Source organism: Eptatretus burgeri, chromosome 8 (genome assembly GCF_056783735.1).
Source record: "Eptatretus burgeri isolate ZD-2024b chromosome 8, Ebu_testis_v1, whole genome shotgun sequence".
NCBI lineage: Eukaryota > Metazoa > Chordata > Myxini > Myxiniformes > Myxinidae > Eptatretus > Eptatretus burgeri.
The window spans coordinates 424,462-441,504 of NC_140968.1; the positions used below are offsets into that span (position 1 = coordinate 424,462).

The 17,043-nt window shown below is 42.4% G+C and overlaps 2 protein-coding genes across 8 annotated transcripts in view; one reads left to right on the top strand and one right to left on the bottom strand.

Moving 5' to 3' along the window:
* Positions 1-10,876, bottom strand: part of INHBB (inhibin subunit beta B) — an 11,764-nt gene extending 888 nt beyond the window's left edge. For both annotated transcript variants that reach the window (XM_085890532.1, XM_085890531.1), the window contains exons 1-2: positions 10,471-10,876; positions 1-763 (exon numbers count right to left, since the gene is read on the bottom strand). The exon at positions 1-763 is cut by the window's left edge. In XM_085890532.1, the coding sequence (XP_085746658.1) occupies positions 9-763; positions 10,471-10,876 (1,161 nt within the window). In that variant the 3' untranslated portion in view covers positions 1-8. The remainder of the gene's footprint in view (positions 764-10,470) is intronic.
* Positions 10,877-11,650: 774 nt separating this feature from the next.
* The window catches only part of UBE3C (ubiquitin protein ligase E3C), a 191,765-nt gene continuing 186,372 nt past the window's right edge, over positions 11,651-17,043 (top strand). For 3 of the 6 annotated variants that reach the window (XM_085890527.1, XM_085890522.1, XM_085890528.1), the window contains exons 1-2: positions 11,660-14,246; positions 16,779-17,012. The gene's annotated coding sequence lies outside the window, so the exon portion shown is untranslated. Of the gene's footprint in view, positions 14,247-16,037; positions 17,013-17,043 lie in introns of those variants that run through there. The other 3 variants (XM_085890523.1, XM_085890521.1, XM_085890524.1) reach the window with 3 other exon arrangements.

The following is a 17,043-nucleotide window of genomic DNA, read 5'->3' on the forward strand; positions in this document are numbered from 1 at the left end:
CGAACGGCTCAGGCGCAGCCACACTCCTCCACGATCATGTTTGGAACGTCCTTCTTGATGATGTTCTGATCCTCGTCGAAGTACAGCATTGACATGGCGCTGAGACGCGTTGGGATGCAACATGAGTTCACGCGTCCGAGCGTGTTCGACCCCAACAGGCGGTACTGGCTCATGACTGTGCTGTGAAAGGATGACGTGAAGCCCATGGTGCCTACCATGAATGCGGGGCACTTCCCTTCGCAGTAGTTGCCATAGTAGCCGGGCGGAGCGATGATCCAATCGTTCCAGCCGATGGTGTGAAAGTCGATGTAGAATTGCTTGCGACAACACAACTTCACGTTCCCGTCGCACTCGAGGCCCCGTTTCTGCTTGTAGCGACCGTGGGCAAGCTCGCTTATCCGCAACATCAAGAAGGGTCTTCGAGGCCCTTGGAGTTTACCTGCGCTCCAGCCCGTGCCACAGGCGGCACACTCGGCACGCAGGGACACATGGCGCAAACCGTGCTGCAATTGCTCCTGCACAGGGCGAGTCACGTCCACGCCACGCCACGAGTTGCGCTTAAGTGCAAAGAGTTTCTCCGTAGTTGGCACGGTGGCACCTGGGGTTAACACGCGCACCATCAGTGGGAAGTGTTGGTGCCGACGACGTGACATTGAAAGCGAAGGGCGCGGCAGGTGCAACCAAAGCGTGGCGGACGTGACGTGCAGGTGTCGGCCCGATTCCGGCACTGCGTTGAATGTGAGAACGTCCGGGGAGTCCGGATCTGCAGAGAGCAGACAAGGATCATGTCCAAATGTGGACAAATACAAAGGTCAGACAAACGATATACATTCTAACTCTAAATGCGAATGATGTATTAGAATTAAAGAAGAGGAAAGTAAATTATGCAGTAAATACGCATATAAGGACAATGGATAACACAAAGGTAAAGTACAATGCCTTGAGAAAGCCTTCACTCCCCTTGACCTTTTCACATTTTGTTGTGTTGCAGCCTCAATTTAAAATGGATGAAATTTAAAAAAAATTGGCACCAATCTACACAAAATACCTGCTTCAGAATGACAAAGTGAAAGCATGTTTTTGGAAATGTTTACACATTAAAAATGAAAAGCTAAAATGTCTTCCGTGAATAAGTATTCAACCCATTTGCTATGACACTTCAACTTGAACTCAGGTGCATCCAATTTCCTTTGATCATCGTCGAGATGTCTCTACGACTTGATTGGAGTTCACCTGGAATCAATTCAATTGATTGGACATGATTTAGAAAGAAACACCTTTCTGTATGCGGTCCCACAATTGACGGTGCACATTACAGCAGAAACTCCAACATGAAGTCAAAGGAACTGTCCGTAGAACTCCGAGATAGAATTGTGAAGAAGCATAGATCTGTGGAAGGGTATAAAACAATTTCTGGAGTGTTGAAAGTTCCCAAGAGCACAGTGAGATCCATCATTAGGAAATGGAAAGAATATGGAATGACCCAGGCTCTTCCGAGAACTGGTCGTCCAAACAAACTGAGCAACTGGACAAGAAGGTCCTTGGTCAGGGAGCTGACCAATTACCCAATGACCACTCTGACAGAACGACAGATTTCCTTGGATAAGATGGGAGAACCTGCTGGAAGGACAACAATCTCTGCAGCACTTTACAAATCTATACTTTATGGGAGAGTGGCCAAATGAAAGCTACTCCTGAGAAAAAGGCACATGACCACACTTGGAGCTTGCAAAAAGGCACGTTGGAAGACTCTGTGGGATCTGATGAGACGAAAGTTGAGCTATTTGGCCTGAATGCAAAGTGCTATGTCTCGCGGAAATGGAGCACAGCTCATCACCCATTTAACATCATCCTGACTGCGAAGCATGGTGGTGGCAGCATCATACTATGGGGATACTTTTCAGCAGCAAGGACTGGGAGACTCGTAAGGACAGAGGGAACAACAAATGGAGTCAAATACAGGGAAATCCTTGAGGAGAATCTGCTTCAGAGTGCAAAAGACCTTAGACTGTGGCCAGATTTACCTTCCAACAGGACAATGACCCCAAGCATGCAGCCAAAGCAACACTGGAATGGCTTCAGAACAAGAACAAGTCCTTGAGTGTCCCAGTCAAAGCCCAGACTTGAATCCCATTGATAATAATCTGTGGAAAGACTTGAAGATTGCTGTTCACTGACACTCCCCATCCAACTTGACAGAGCTTGAGCAAATCTACAAGGAAGAATGGGAGAAACTCCACAAATCCAGATGTGTAAAGCTGTTACAGACATATCCAAGAAGACTTGAAGCTGTAATCGCTGCCAGAGGAGCTCCTACAAAGTATTGACTCGGGGGTTGAACACTTATAACCAAGACATTTCATCTTTTCATTTTTTATTAATTTGTCAAATTTTCGAAAAACATGTTTTCACTTTGTCATTTTTGGGTATTCTGTATGGATCGGTGACAATGTTTTTTTTATATTTAAGCCATTTTAAATTCAGGCTGAAACAACAAAATGTGACAACTGTTGAGGGATGTGAATACTTTCTGAAGGCACGGCAGATCAAGGTGGAGCAGGATGCTCCACCCACTCTCCGTCACCCCAATCCCCTCTCTGTGAAACCCCTCCAGCCCTGGCTACATGTCCGCACCAGAGAGATAGAACCCAATGGATGATGATGTAACAGGAAATTTGAAATGAAAAATGTTACATGTGTGCCTGTGTGATATACACACACACACACACACACACACACACACACACACACACACACACACACACACACACACACACACACACACACACGGTGGGTTCACATTTTGCCCCACTTTCCCTATAAAATGAGAAGTAGAGAAGAGACCACATAACCACAGCCACACAATTAGAGGAATCTCGATAAACACCCATTACATCGATTATTAACACACCATGTACCCCTATTACATCGATTATTAACACACCATTACACCTATTACATCGATTAATTATTAACACACCATGTACACCCATTACATCGATTATTAACACACCATGTACACCCATTACATAGATCATTAATACACCATGTACACCCATTACATCGATTATTAACACACCATGTACCCCTATTACATCGATTATTAACACACCATTACACCTATTACATCGATTAATTATTAACACACCATGTACACCCATTACATCGATTATTAACACACCATGTACACCCATTACATAGATCATTAATACACCATGTACACCCATTACATAGATCATTAAAACACCATGTACACCCATTACATAGATCATTGATACACCATGTACACCCATAACATAGATCATTAACACACCATGTACACCCATAACATAGATTATTAACACACCATGTACACCCATTACATCGATTATTAATACACCATGTACACCCATTACATAGATCATTAACACACCATGTACACCCATAACATACATCATTAACACACCATGTACACCCATAACATAGATTATTAACACACCATGTACACCCATTACATCGATTATTAATACACCATGTACACCCATTACATCGATTATTAACACACCATGTACCCCTATTACATCGATTATTAACACACCATTACACCTATTACATCGATTAATTATTAACACACCATGTACACCCATTACATCGATTATTAACACACCATGTACACCCATTACATAGATCATTAATACACCATGTACACCCATTACATAGATCATTAAAACACCATGTACACCCATTACATAGATCATTGATACACCATGTACACCCATAACATAGATCATTAACACACCATGTACACCCATAACATAGATTATTAACACACCATGTACACCCATTACATCGATTATTAATACACCATGTACACCCATTACATAGATCATTAACACACCATGTACACCCATAACATAGATTATTAACACACCATGTACACCCATTACATCGATTATTAACACATCATGTACACCCATTACATAGATCATTAATACACCATGTACACCCATTACATAGATCATTAAAACACCATGTACACCCATTACATAGATCATTGATACACCATGTACACCCATTACATAGATCATTAACACACCATGTACACCCATAACATAGATTATTAACACACCATGTACACCCATTACATCGTTTATTAACACACCATGTACACCCATTACATAGATCATTAACACACCATGTACACCCATTACATAGATCATTAAAACACCATGTACACCCATTACATAGATCATTGATACACCATGTACACCCATAACATAGATCATTAACACACCATGTACACCCATAACATAGATTATTAACACACCATGTACACCCATTAGATCGATTATTAATACACCATGTACACCCATTACATAGATCATTAACACACCATGTACACCCATTACACATGATTATTAACACACCATGTACACCCATAACATAGATTACACCATGTACACCCATTACATCGATTATTAATACATCGATTATTAACACACCATGTACACCCATCGATTATTAACATGTACACCCATTACATCGATTATTAACACACCATGTACACCCATTACACACACCATGTACACCCATTACATAGATCATAAACACCATGTACACCCATTACACAATGTACACAGATTGTACACCCATTACATAGATTATTAACACACCATGTACACCCATTACATAGATTATTAACACACCATGTACACCCATTAACATAGATCATTAACACACCATGTACACCCATTACATCGATTATTAACACACCATGTACACCCATTACATAGATTATTAACACATCATGTACACCCATTACATAGATTATTAATACACCATGTACACCCATTACATAGATTATTAACACCATGTACACCCATTACATAGATCATTATACACCATGTACACCCATTACATAGATCATTAACACACCATGTACACCCATAACATAGATTATTAACACACCATGTACACCCATTACATCGTTTATTAACACACCATGTACACCCATTACATAGATCATTAACACACCATGTACACCCATTACATAGATCATTAACACACCATGTACACCCATAACATACATCATTAACACACCATGTACACCCATAACATAGATTATTAACACACCATGTACACCCATTACATAGATCATTGATACACCATGTACACCCATTACATAGATCATTAACACACCATGTACACCCATAACATAGATTATTAACACACCATGTACACCCATTACATCGTTTATTAACACACCATGTGCACCCATTACATAGATCATTAACACACCATGTACACCCATTACATAGATCATTAACACACCATGTACACCCATTACATAGATCATTAACACACCATGTACACCCATTACATAGATCATTGATACACCATGTACACCCATAACATAGATCATTAACACACCATGTACACCCATTACATAGATCATTAACACACCATGTACACCCATTACATAGATCATTAACACACCATGTACACCCATTACATAGATCATTCACACACCATGTACACCCATTACAGAGATCATTAACACACCATGTACACCCATTACATAGATCACCATGTACACCCATTACAAAGATCATTAACACACCATGCACACCCATTACAGAGATCATTAACACACCATGTACACCCATTACAGAGATCATTAACACACCATGAACACCCATTACAAAGATCATTAACACACCATGAACACCCATTACATAGATCATTAACACACCATGAACACCCATTACATCGATCATTAACACACCATGTACACCCATTACATAGATCATTAACATACCATGTACACCCATTACAGAGATCATTAACACACCATGTACATCCATTACAAAGATCATTAACACACCATGAACACCCATTACATAGATCATCAACACACCATGTACACCCATTACATAGATCATTAACACACCATGTACACCCATTACATAGATCATCATGAATTAACACACACATAATTAACACACCATGAACACCCATTACATAGATCATCAACACACCATGTACACCCATTACATAGATCATCAACACACCATGTACACCCATTACATAGATCATCAACACACACACCCATTACATAGATCATCATGAATTAACACACACATAATTAACACACCATGAACACCCATTACATAGATCATCAACACACCATGTACACCCATTACATAGATCATCAACACACCATGTACACCCATTACATAGATCATTAACAAACCATGTACACCCATTACAGAGATCATTAACACACCATGTACACCCATTACATAGATCATTAACACACCATGTACACCCATTACATCGTTTATTAACACACCATGTACACCCATTACATCGTTTATTAACACACCATGTACACCCATTACATAGATCACCATATACACCCATGACATAGATCATTAACACACCATGTACACCCATTCCATCGATCACATGTACACCCATTACATAGATCTTTAACACACCATGTACACCAATTACATAGATCGTTAACACACCATGTACACCAATTACATAGATCGTTAACACACCATGTACACCCATTACATGGACCGTTAACATACCATGTACTACACCCATTACATAGATCATTAACACACCATGTACACCCATTACATCGATCATGTACACCAATGACATAGATCGTTAACAGACCATGTACATCAATTACAAAGATCGTGAAAACACCATGAACACCCATTACATAGATCGTTAAAACACCATGTACACCCATTACATAGATCGTTAACATACCATGTACACCCATTACATAGATCGTTAACACACCATGTACACCCATTACATAGATCGTTAACATACCATGTACACCCATTACATAGATCGTTAAAACACCATGTACACCCATTACATAGATCGTTAAAACACCATGTACACCCATTACATAGATCGTTAACATACCATGTACACCCATTACATAGATCGTTAACACACCATGTACACCAATGACATAGATCGTTAACAGACCATGTACATCAATTACAAAGATCGTGAAAACACCATGAACACCCATTACATAGATCGTTAAAACACCATGTACACCCATTACATAGATCGTTAAAACACCATGTACACCCATTACATAGATCGTTAACATACCATGTACACCCATTACATAGATCGTTAAAACACCATGTACACCCATTACATAGATCGTTAACATACCATGTACACCCATTACATAGATCGTTAACACACCATGTACACCAATGACATAGATCGTTAACAGACCATGTACATCAATTACAAAGATCGTTAAAACACCATGTACACCAATGACATAGATCGTTAAAACACCATGTACACCCATTACATAGATCGTTAAAACACCATGTACAACCATTACATAGATCGTTAAAACACCATGTACAACCATTACATAGATCGTTAAAACACCATGTACACCCATTACATAGATCATTAACATACCATGTACACCCATTACATAGATCATTAACATACCATGTACACCCATTACATAGATCGTTAACATACCATGTACACCCATTACATAGATCGTTAACATACCATGTACACCCATTACATAGATCGTTAAAACACCATGTACACCCATTACATAGATCGTTAACATACCATGTACACCCATTACATAGATCGTTAACATACCATGTACACCCATTTCATAGATTGTTAACATACCATGTTGTATTTGTACACAAGGGATAAATGGACACACGATGTTTCATATTTTTGTTTCACTGTTCCATAAACGTGGAAACAATGAACAACCAAATGTTCTTACACCGAGGAGTAGGAGGTTATGAATACATGCACGTGATGTATTTCTCTCAGATCGAATCGCAACAATGTATGTAATATGAACATGTACATAATCTACACACAATCATGTATGTTATATGAACATGTACATAATCTACACACAGTCATGTATGTAATATGAACATGTACATAATCTACACACAATCATGTATGTTATATGAACATGTACATAATCTACACACAGTCATGTATGTAATATGAACATGTACATAATCTACACACAATCATGTATGTTATATGAACATGTACATAATCTACACACAGTCATGTATGTAATATGAACATGTACATAATCTGCACACAATCATGTATGTAATATGAACATGTACATAATCCACACACAATCATATATGTAATATGAACATATACATAATCTACACACAGTCATGTATGTAATATGAACATGTACATAATCCACACACAATCATGTATGTAATATGAACATGTACATTATCCACACACAGTCATGAATGTAATATGAACATGTACATAATCCACACACAGTCATGAATGTAATATGAACATGTACATAATCTACACACAGTCATGTATGTAATATGAACATGTACATAATCTACACACAATCATGTATGTAATGTGAACATGTACATAATCTACACACAGTCATGTTTGTAATATGAACATGTACATAATCTACACACAGTCATGTATGTAATATGAACATGTACATAATCCACACACAATCATGTATGTAATGTGAACATGTACATAATCTACACACAGTCATGTTTGTAATATGAACATGTACATAATCTACACACAGTCATGTATGTAATATGAACATGTACATAATCCACACACAATCATGTATGTAATATGAACATGTACATAATCTACACACAGTCATGTATGTAATATGAACATGTACATAGTCCACACACACAGTCCTGTATGTTACATGAACATGTACATTGTCCACACACAATCATGTATGTAATATGAACATGTACATAATCTACACAGTCATGTATGTAATACGAACATGTACATAGTCCACACACAGTCATGTATGTAATATGAACATGTACATAATCTACACACAGTCATGTATGTAATATGAACATGTACATAGTCCACACACAGTCATGTATGTAATATGAACATGTACATAATCTACACACAATCATGCATGTAATAGAACATGTACATTATCCACACAGAGTCATGTATGTAATATGAGCATGTACATAATCTACACACAATCATATTTGTAATATGAACATGTACATAATCCACACACAATCATGTATGTAATATGAACATGTACATAATCTACACAGTCATGTTTGTAATATGAACATGTACATAATCTACACACAATCATGTATGTAATATGAACATGTACATAATCTACACACAATCATGTATGTAATATGAACATGTACATAATCCACACACAATCATGTATGTAATAGGAACATGTACATAATCCACACACAATCATGTATGTTATATGAACATGTACATAATCCACACAAATCATGTATGTAATATGAACATGTACATAATCTACACACAATCTTGTATGTAATATGAACATGTACATAGTCTACACACAGTCATGTATGTAATTTGAACATGTACATAGTCTCACACAGTCATGTATGTAATATGAACATGTACATAATCTACACACAATCATGTATGTAATATGAACATGTACATATTCCACACACAGTCATGTATGTAATATGAACCTGTACATTATCTGCACACAATCATGTATGTAATATGAACATGTACATAATCTGCACACAGTCATGTATGTAATATGAACATGTACATAATCTGCACACAGTCATGTATGTAATATGAACATGTACATAAGCTGCACACAGTCATGTATGTAATATGAACATGTACATAAGCTGCACACAGTCATGTATGTAATATGAACATGTACATAGTCCACACACAGTCATGTATGTAAAATGAACATGTACATAGTCTACACACAGTCATGTATTTGATAGAAACATGTACATAGTCCACACACCATCATGTAAATAATATGACCATTTACATTGATGGCGCACATGACACATTTATGAATAAATATTATACGAGAATATATAAAAGTATATCGCTCACCCACTCACCAATCACATGACGGATATAAGTATTAATTCCGCAGGTCGCTGCAGAACAACACGTGATGCCACGTATGACGTGTGTGTGTGTGTGTGTGTGTGTGTGTGTGTGTGTGTGTGTGTGTGTGTGTGTGTGTGTGTGTGTGTTTGTGTGTGTGTGTGTGTGTGTGTGTGTGTGTGTGTGTGTATATATATATATATATATATATATATATATATACATTTTTTTTTTTTAATATATATTTTATATATATATATATATATATATTTTTATATATATATATATATATATATATATATATATATATATATATATATATATACATATATGAAATGTCTGGTCTTTGTTACTCTTGTACTTTGGTATGATAAGTTTTGAATGCATCGATAATGAACCATTGACTTGTACAATTCTTCATCAGGTTGTATCATCCAACGCCCGTCAATCCACTACAAGAAAAGCCTCTTTCGATCGATCTACCACGGACGAGGCTGCGGCGTGCGCACCGCACCGGGATCAGCGTACCGGGCTCGGCGAAGCTCACGATCTCGGCGTTCCTCTCAAGCCTGCCCCGACGTGCGGCACGTCGCCCCCCCATGGGCTCCACGTGCCCCCCGGCTGCGAGCCTGCCCGCGTGCAGCCGGCGCAGGACGGCAGTGATCGCCGCCTGGGGAGGGCGATGCGACACGCTCGGACGTTCGCGGAGTTGCAGGCGAGCCAGAATGTGGCGTTTGACCGCCTCGGCGAGAATGGACACGTTCAGTCCCATCTCCATGGACCCTGGCTGATGATGTCCGCCGCACGACCAACAGGAATCGGACGTCGCCCCCCTGGCTGCGGGGATTGCGTCTGCGGTGGCGCCGCCGACGTTGGAGCCCAAAGCGGCCACGAGCAGAGCCACGCGGACCCTGGACACCATGGGATGGAGCATGGTCTACAACTTGGACTTGAGAACTTTTACAACCAGAAGTTTTCTCTGTTTTTATCGTTAAGTGGAAAGGGCCTCCCTCACGCTGGCAACCAACAGGAGCGCGCCCGTAAATCCTGTGATTGTCACTCTCCGGTGCCGCCGTGACCCCCCCACCTCACCCTCCCTCTTGTCCTTCCTCTTGCCAATGGACATGGGGTGCGTGGACACGCGTAAATGAGCGCAGGAGTCGCATCGACAGAAGGGTTTCGATGCTCTCGGCCACAGGATTCTGAGGACGCATCGTGCATTCCGAACGGATGACGTAGGGAAGACAGAAACGGGCCTTGGCGGTGCGCGCGGGAAACAGCACCGTGCACACAGGCTCGTCCTGAGGTACACGGTGTCCTCGTGCCCCTGAGGCTCGAGCAGGAGCGTGTGCGTGAGTTCGTGAGTTGGAGGTTTCCGAGGCACGTGTTTGTCATGGACACTCGAACAATGAATTAATGAATTGAGGAGGGCGCGTGAGCTCCCGACAGTGAGCGTGAGGCGCACGCGTGTCTCTCTCTCACCGATACGTCCACCGCAAGGTGGCTTAATCTTCAGCGCCTTCTTGAGAAATGTACTTGTACTACTTCCAACATATTCGTATTCGGCGTGTGTGTGTATGTGTGTGCCGTCCCTCGGATGGACGTTAAAAGGACGTCCTGCCTGCCAGAATTAGTGTGTCGACGTTAAAGATCCCAAGGTGTCCCTCGCGGAAGAGTGGGCGAGCTATCGCCGGCACCTTGAACAATTAAAGAAATTCCTGATCTAACCTCCAGGGGGCATTGCATCGGCAACAAAGCCGCGCCCTCAGGTAAACCCGCAACCCCGTAGCTTTGTGTGACACACAAAAGAAGAAGAAGAAGAAGAAGATGAAGAAGAAGAAGAACGTGCTCGGTGAGTTTGTTTCCCGCCCTCCTGCACTGCTTGGATTCATTGAAAGACGATGATGAGACATTTAATTAAATATGATCTAATCTCTCTATCGAGTGCAGCCTGTGGCTGCTGGTTGCATCATTTGTTGGGACGCGGCTGTGCCACTGATGCAGTGTCCCCCTTACCAGTACGCAGGTACTCATTTTGCCGACCTCAGAAGGATGACAGGCTGAGTCAACCTCCTGGTGAATATTAATTCAGCGGCCAACGGAACTTGAACTCAGGACTCGAGGATCCCAAGACGCCACCCTAACCACTAAGCCAACACCAGGGTTATATGGTGTAATACAGTGTGGTATTAAGGTTCAGTAGTTTGCGAGTATACAGTATGTACAGTATACTCCACCACAATGAGAGTACCTCGAGATCAATGCGCTTAAAAGACGAGCGGAATGCGCCGAACAGATGATTTGGAATTTCACAAGGATGTCTGTCTGCACACAGCGGCTTAGTCCTGCGATGGACAAGGTTTCATCTGTGACGTCTAACTACCAACTCATACTACTCGACGGGACGGATACCGAGCCTCGCGATCAAGTACGACAAACTCAATATGGCAACCACCTGTCCGTGTCGGAGAAACACCACAATGGCCATTTATAGAGAGGTGAGGCATATCCTCAACGAGACTACCCACAGGTGAGTGAGTGAGTATGCTACTCCACCTCTGATCTATATCCTTCATATATAGGTGAGGAATATCCTCAACGAGACTACCCACCGGTGAGTGAGTGAGTATGCTACTCTACCTCTGATCTATATCCTTCATAGAGAGGTGAGGAATATCCTCAACAAGACTACCCCCAGGTGAGTGAGTGAGTATGCTACTCTACCTCTGATCTATATCCTTCATAGAGAGGTGAGGCATATCCTAAACGAGACGACCCACCGGTGAGTGAGTGAGTATGCTACTCTACCTCTGATCTATATCCTTCATAGAGAGGTGAGGCATATCCTAAACGAGACGACCCACCGGTGAGTGAGTGAGTATGCTACTCGACGTCAGATCTATGATAAGGGCTGAAATAGAGATTTCAGTTTTTCCTTCTCTTAAAACTTGCTTTTAATATTCTCCTTTGATTAAAAGTTGTTTATTGCTTGCTTTTTGCTAAACTTTGTTCTATTAGTGTAGAGATTATTTAAGATATAACCATGAGTTGTATTTGGAGACATTGGCCAAGTAAAAACCCTGCGCACAGAATACTTCCTCATTTCCACGGCACGATTGTGCTCTTCAAGGCACTTCCCAATTTTACAGAACCGAAGGAGGGATAGTGAACTTCCCTTTCGCTCGTGCTTGACGAGATAAAGTGGATATACTGTGTTTGAAATACTGATGTCTTGTTAGAGTTCCACAATAGGGACCCTGATAATGATATTTCAAACCAGAAAAAGAGTCCCATATACAGTGCTACTCTGGACCCACATTCTTATCGGCTAGCGCAAGATGTGCTTTGTGCAAGAATAAGTTGAGCCACTAACCATGAGATGTGCCTTGCTCAAGAATACTTCTCTAAAATGAGTGCAAATCCAGGGGTGACTGAAGATAGGCCGAACAGATTGTTATATTCACTCGAACATTCTGTTTGACCTGTGCACGGGTGTTTGGTTGGCTGTTTAACTGGCTGGTTGTTTAATTGTTAGTTTAATTAATTGTTTCTTTGACATTGTTGTTTAATCGATTAGCTTCTTGTTTGATAGATTGATGATTAAAAATAAATTATACACCTGTTCTTGACTTTTTGTGCTGTGTGTGAAGGTATATTATCTTTGATGTGATTAGGCCATTAAATTTGCTGATGATTGTGTCTCTCCAAATCGAAGCATTGTAATTCAAGGTCCATGGTTCGAGCCCCGACACTAGATCCTTCATCGAGAGGTGAGGCATATCTGAAATGAGACTACCCACCGTTGAGTGAGTGAGTAAGCTACTCTACCTCTAATCTATATCCTTTATATTGAGGTGAGGCATACCCTAAATGAGACCACCCACAGGAGGTTGAGTAAGTACACCACTCTACCTGTGGTGTCGGGCCAATGAACGTTGGGTTTCCTCCCTTTCAGTTTATTGTTAAACAGCAGTAGCATCTGTTTAAAAATGTAATCACATGTGTTTGTGGTTTATAATATTTTTTACTTCCTGTAAGGATGCCACACGATGTCAGGTCAGGTCACATTAGATCTGTGATTTGCTCCAGGTACCATGTAAACCTGTACTAACCTGTTCCATGGTCGGGTCGTTGGCGACGAAACCGTCTCCCCCACGAAGTTTCCTGGTGAGGACGGTGTTTGGATATGGACAGCCAGCAGGATGAAGAACAAAACCTGTCAAAGGGCGGAAGAGCTCCGTGTGAGCCAACGGCCATCCATATCTCGTGCCCAATTGTGTCTGCGGACGTCCTGCTGCAGTTGGGTTAGTTTTATTGGAAGGTTGGTGGGAGGATTTGTACTCCAGCCAGCGTAAAACCCTTCATTCCGCAAAACATTCCAAAAGCAAAAATAAATCTGAAAACCCACTCCTTGGGAGTACCTCCTGTGCAGCTTCCCTTCACAGGGTAGCTCATAGGATGATGGGTTTGGGGCAAAGCCTTTGGGAACCCCAATCTTTGATGATAGGAGGGAAACCACGGGGTAACCTTCCCGGGTAAGATTGCAGTAGTGTGTGTCGAGTGGTGCTGAGGTGTCGTCCACCAGACGTTGGTCTCCTTGGGTTAACCTGAGGCGGTTCCTTTGGGTGGGTGCCTGGAATGTCCTATCCCTAAGAGAGGATGATCACCTGTCTCTGTTATCATTTGAGCTCAAGTGTTTGGACAGCGGATTTGTTGCACTGTCTCAGGTTCGGAGACCGGATTGTGGCGAGATCATGGTGGGTGGTTACACCTACTATTGGTCTGGTCACTCTGATGGTTACCATGCCAAAGGAGTTGCTGTAGCTGTGTCCAATAAACTGACTCCAATGATAACTGAGGTAACACCGGTCAACGAGCGTATTATGAGGAAAGGATTCGTCACTCCTTGGGTGTCATTTCCCTGGTCTCTGTTTATGCTCCGAGTGAGGCGAGTGATCTCACCGTAAAGGACACATTCTATGCCACACTCGAGTCTGTGGTCGATGCCCCAGGCAAGATACGCTTCTAGTCTTTGGGGATTTCAATGCATCGACTGGAACTGACAGGGATGGTTAAGAGACATGTGTTGGTCCCCATGGGTCAGGAACTAAGAACCAGAATAGCACTAAGTTCCTTGACTTTACAAGAAGTCATGGACTTAGGGTGGCTGGTTCATGTTTTCAGTGCCTACAAGCTTATCGCTGGACTTGGTATTCCACGCTGGCGGTGTGGCAAAGGGGAATGACCATTTGCTTGTTGATGGTCACTGGAGGATGATCCACAACTGCAGGGTCTACCGGAGTGCTCAGTTCCTCAAAACTGACCACTGGCTTGTTGAAGCAACTCTGAAGTTTCAGCTTAAATCCAAGAGAATGGTACTATCCCAGCCTCGGCTGGATTTTGGCAAGCTCAAGGATGAGAGGGTAGCTGAGGAGTTTCCGAACAGGCTTGAGTGGAGATTTGGGGGGAGGGGGGGTCTGCTTGCTTTGGGGGATCTGTGCTCGATAAAGCTCGTGCTCGTGATAAAGCATGCATGCTTTGATAAAGCTCGTGGGATCTGTGGCGTCTATGCTGAACTTCTCAAGGCTGGTGTAAATGCTGTACTCATGTCGTTGCATGCAGTTCTGTGCTCTCCCTGGAACACAGGCATCATCCCAATTGACTGGAAGAGGGGCCTTGTTGTCCCTCTCTGGAAAGGGAAGGGTGATTGCCTAGACTGCAACAACCACAGAAGGGTGACGCTGCTCCCAGTGCCGGGCAAGTTCTTTGCTTGGATAATTCTTGATAGGGTTCACCACCATCTGCTTGAGCACCATCGTCCAGAGCAGTCAGGCTTTACACCAAAGAGGTCAACGATTAACCATGTCATTGCTTTTCGGGTCCTCACCGAACACAGTCGAGAGTTTCGGCAAGGACTCCTTGCAGCCTCTGTTGAGCTCTGTAAAGTATATGATTCAGTGAATCGGGATGTCCTCTGGAAGATTCTTGGTCTTTGTGGGGTGCCACCAAAACTGATCAATCTGATGTCTGAACTCCACTCTGGTACTGAGAGTGCTGTGAGATGTGCTGATACCATCTCTGATTTATTTCCAGTTGTTACTGGAGTTCGTCAGGAATGGGTCCTGGCCCCCACACTTTCCAGCACTTGTATGGACTGGATTCTGGGGAGGATGTCGGAGAGGTAAAGCTGTGGTGCATCGTTTGGGAATGTCAAGATCTCTGACCTTGATTTTGCAGATGACTCGGTCATCTTTGCGGAGACTTTAGATATCCTTTTGGGGGCCCTCGAGGTGCTGATTGAGGAGCCGGAGCTGTTGGGATTACGGATTTCCTGGGTCAAAACTAAGATCCAGGCTTTCAGTGGCATCTTGGATGCTGCTATCCTGTCTGTACCTGTTTGTGGCGAGGATGTTGAGGTCACGGAGAGATTCACTTACCTTGGCAGTGATATTCATGTCTCTGCTGGCTGTGAGCCAGATGTCCACAGTCATCTGGATCGGGCCTGGAGAGTCACGGATTCACTGGATCATGGGGTGTGGCACTGCCGGTACCTGTGCAGGAGGATGAAAGTCCGATTCTTCATGTTCTTGGTGTTTCGAGTCTTGCTCTATGGATGTGAGACTTGGACTCTGACGAGGGATCTGAGATGGGGACAAAATTCCTTTGCTACCAGGTCTCTTTGGAGAATTCTTGGCAATCGTTGGTCAGACTTTGTGTCCAACGAGCCGTTGCTGAGAGAGACTCAAATGAGATTTGTTACCTACATAGTCCGTGAGCATCAGCTGCGGCTGTATGGACATGTGGCTCGTTTTCCTGACGCTGATCCTCCTCACCAGATTCTCTCAGCAAAGGAGCCTCGTGAGTGGAGGAGGCCAGTGGGCCGACCACATTCCTCGTGGTTGCAGCAGGTTGATCAGCATCTCATGGAGATGGGGATGGCCGGGCATCTGACTGGGGGGTGGCCAGACGGAGGTCCCTGGAGTACCGATGGAAAGTGGATGCAGCGACGTGCAGTTCTGGCACATGCTCCCATACCTGACCTGACCTGACCCAAAACAGCGAGAGATGAGGTATTATTGGCCTGTCCCCCACACAGTGAGA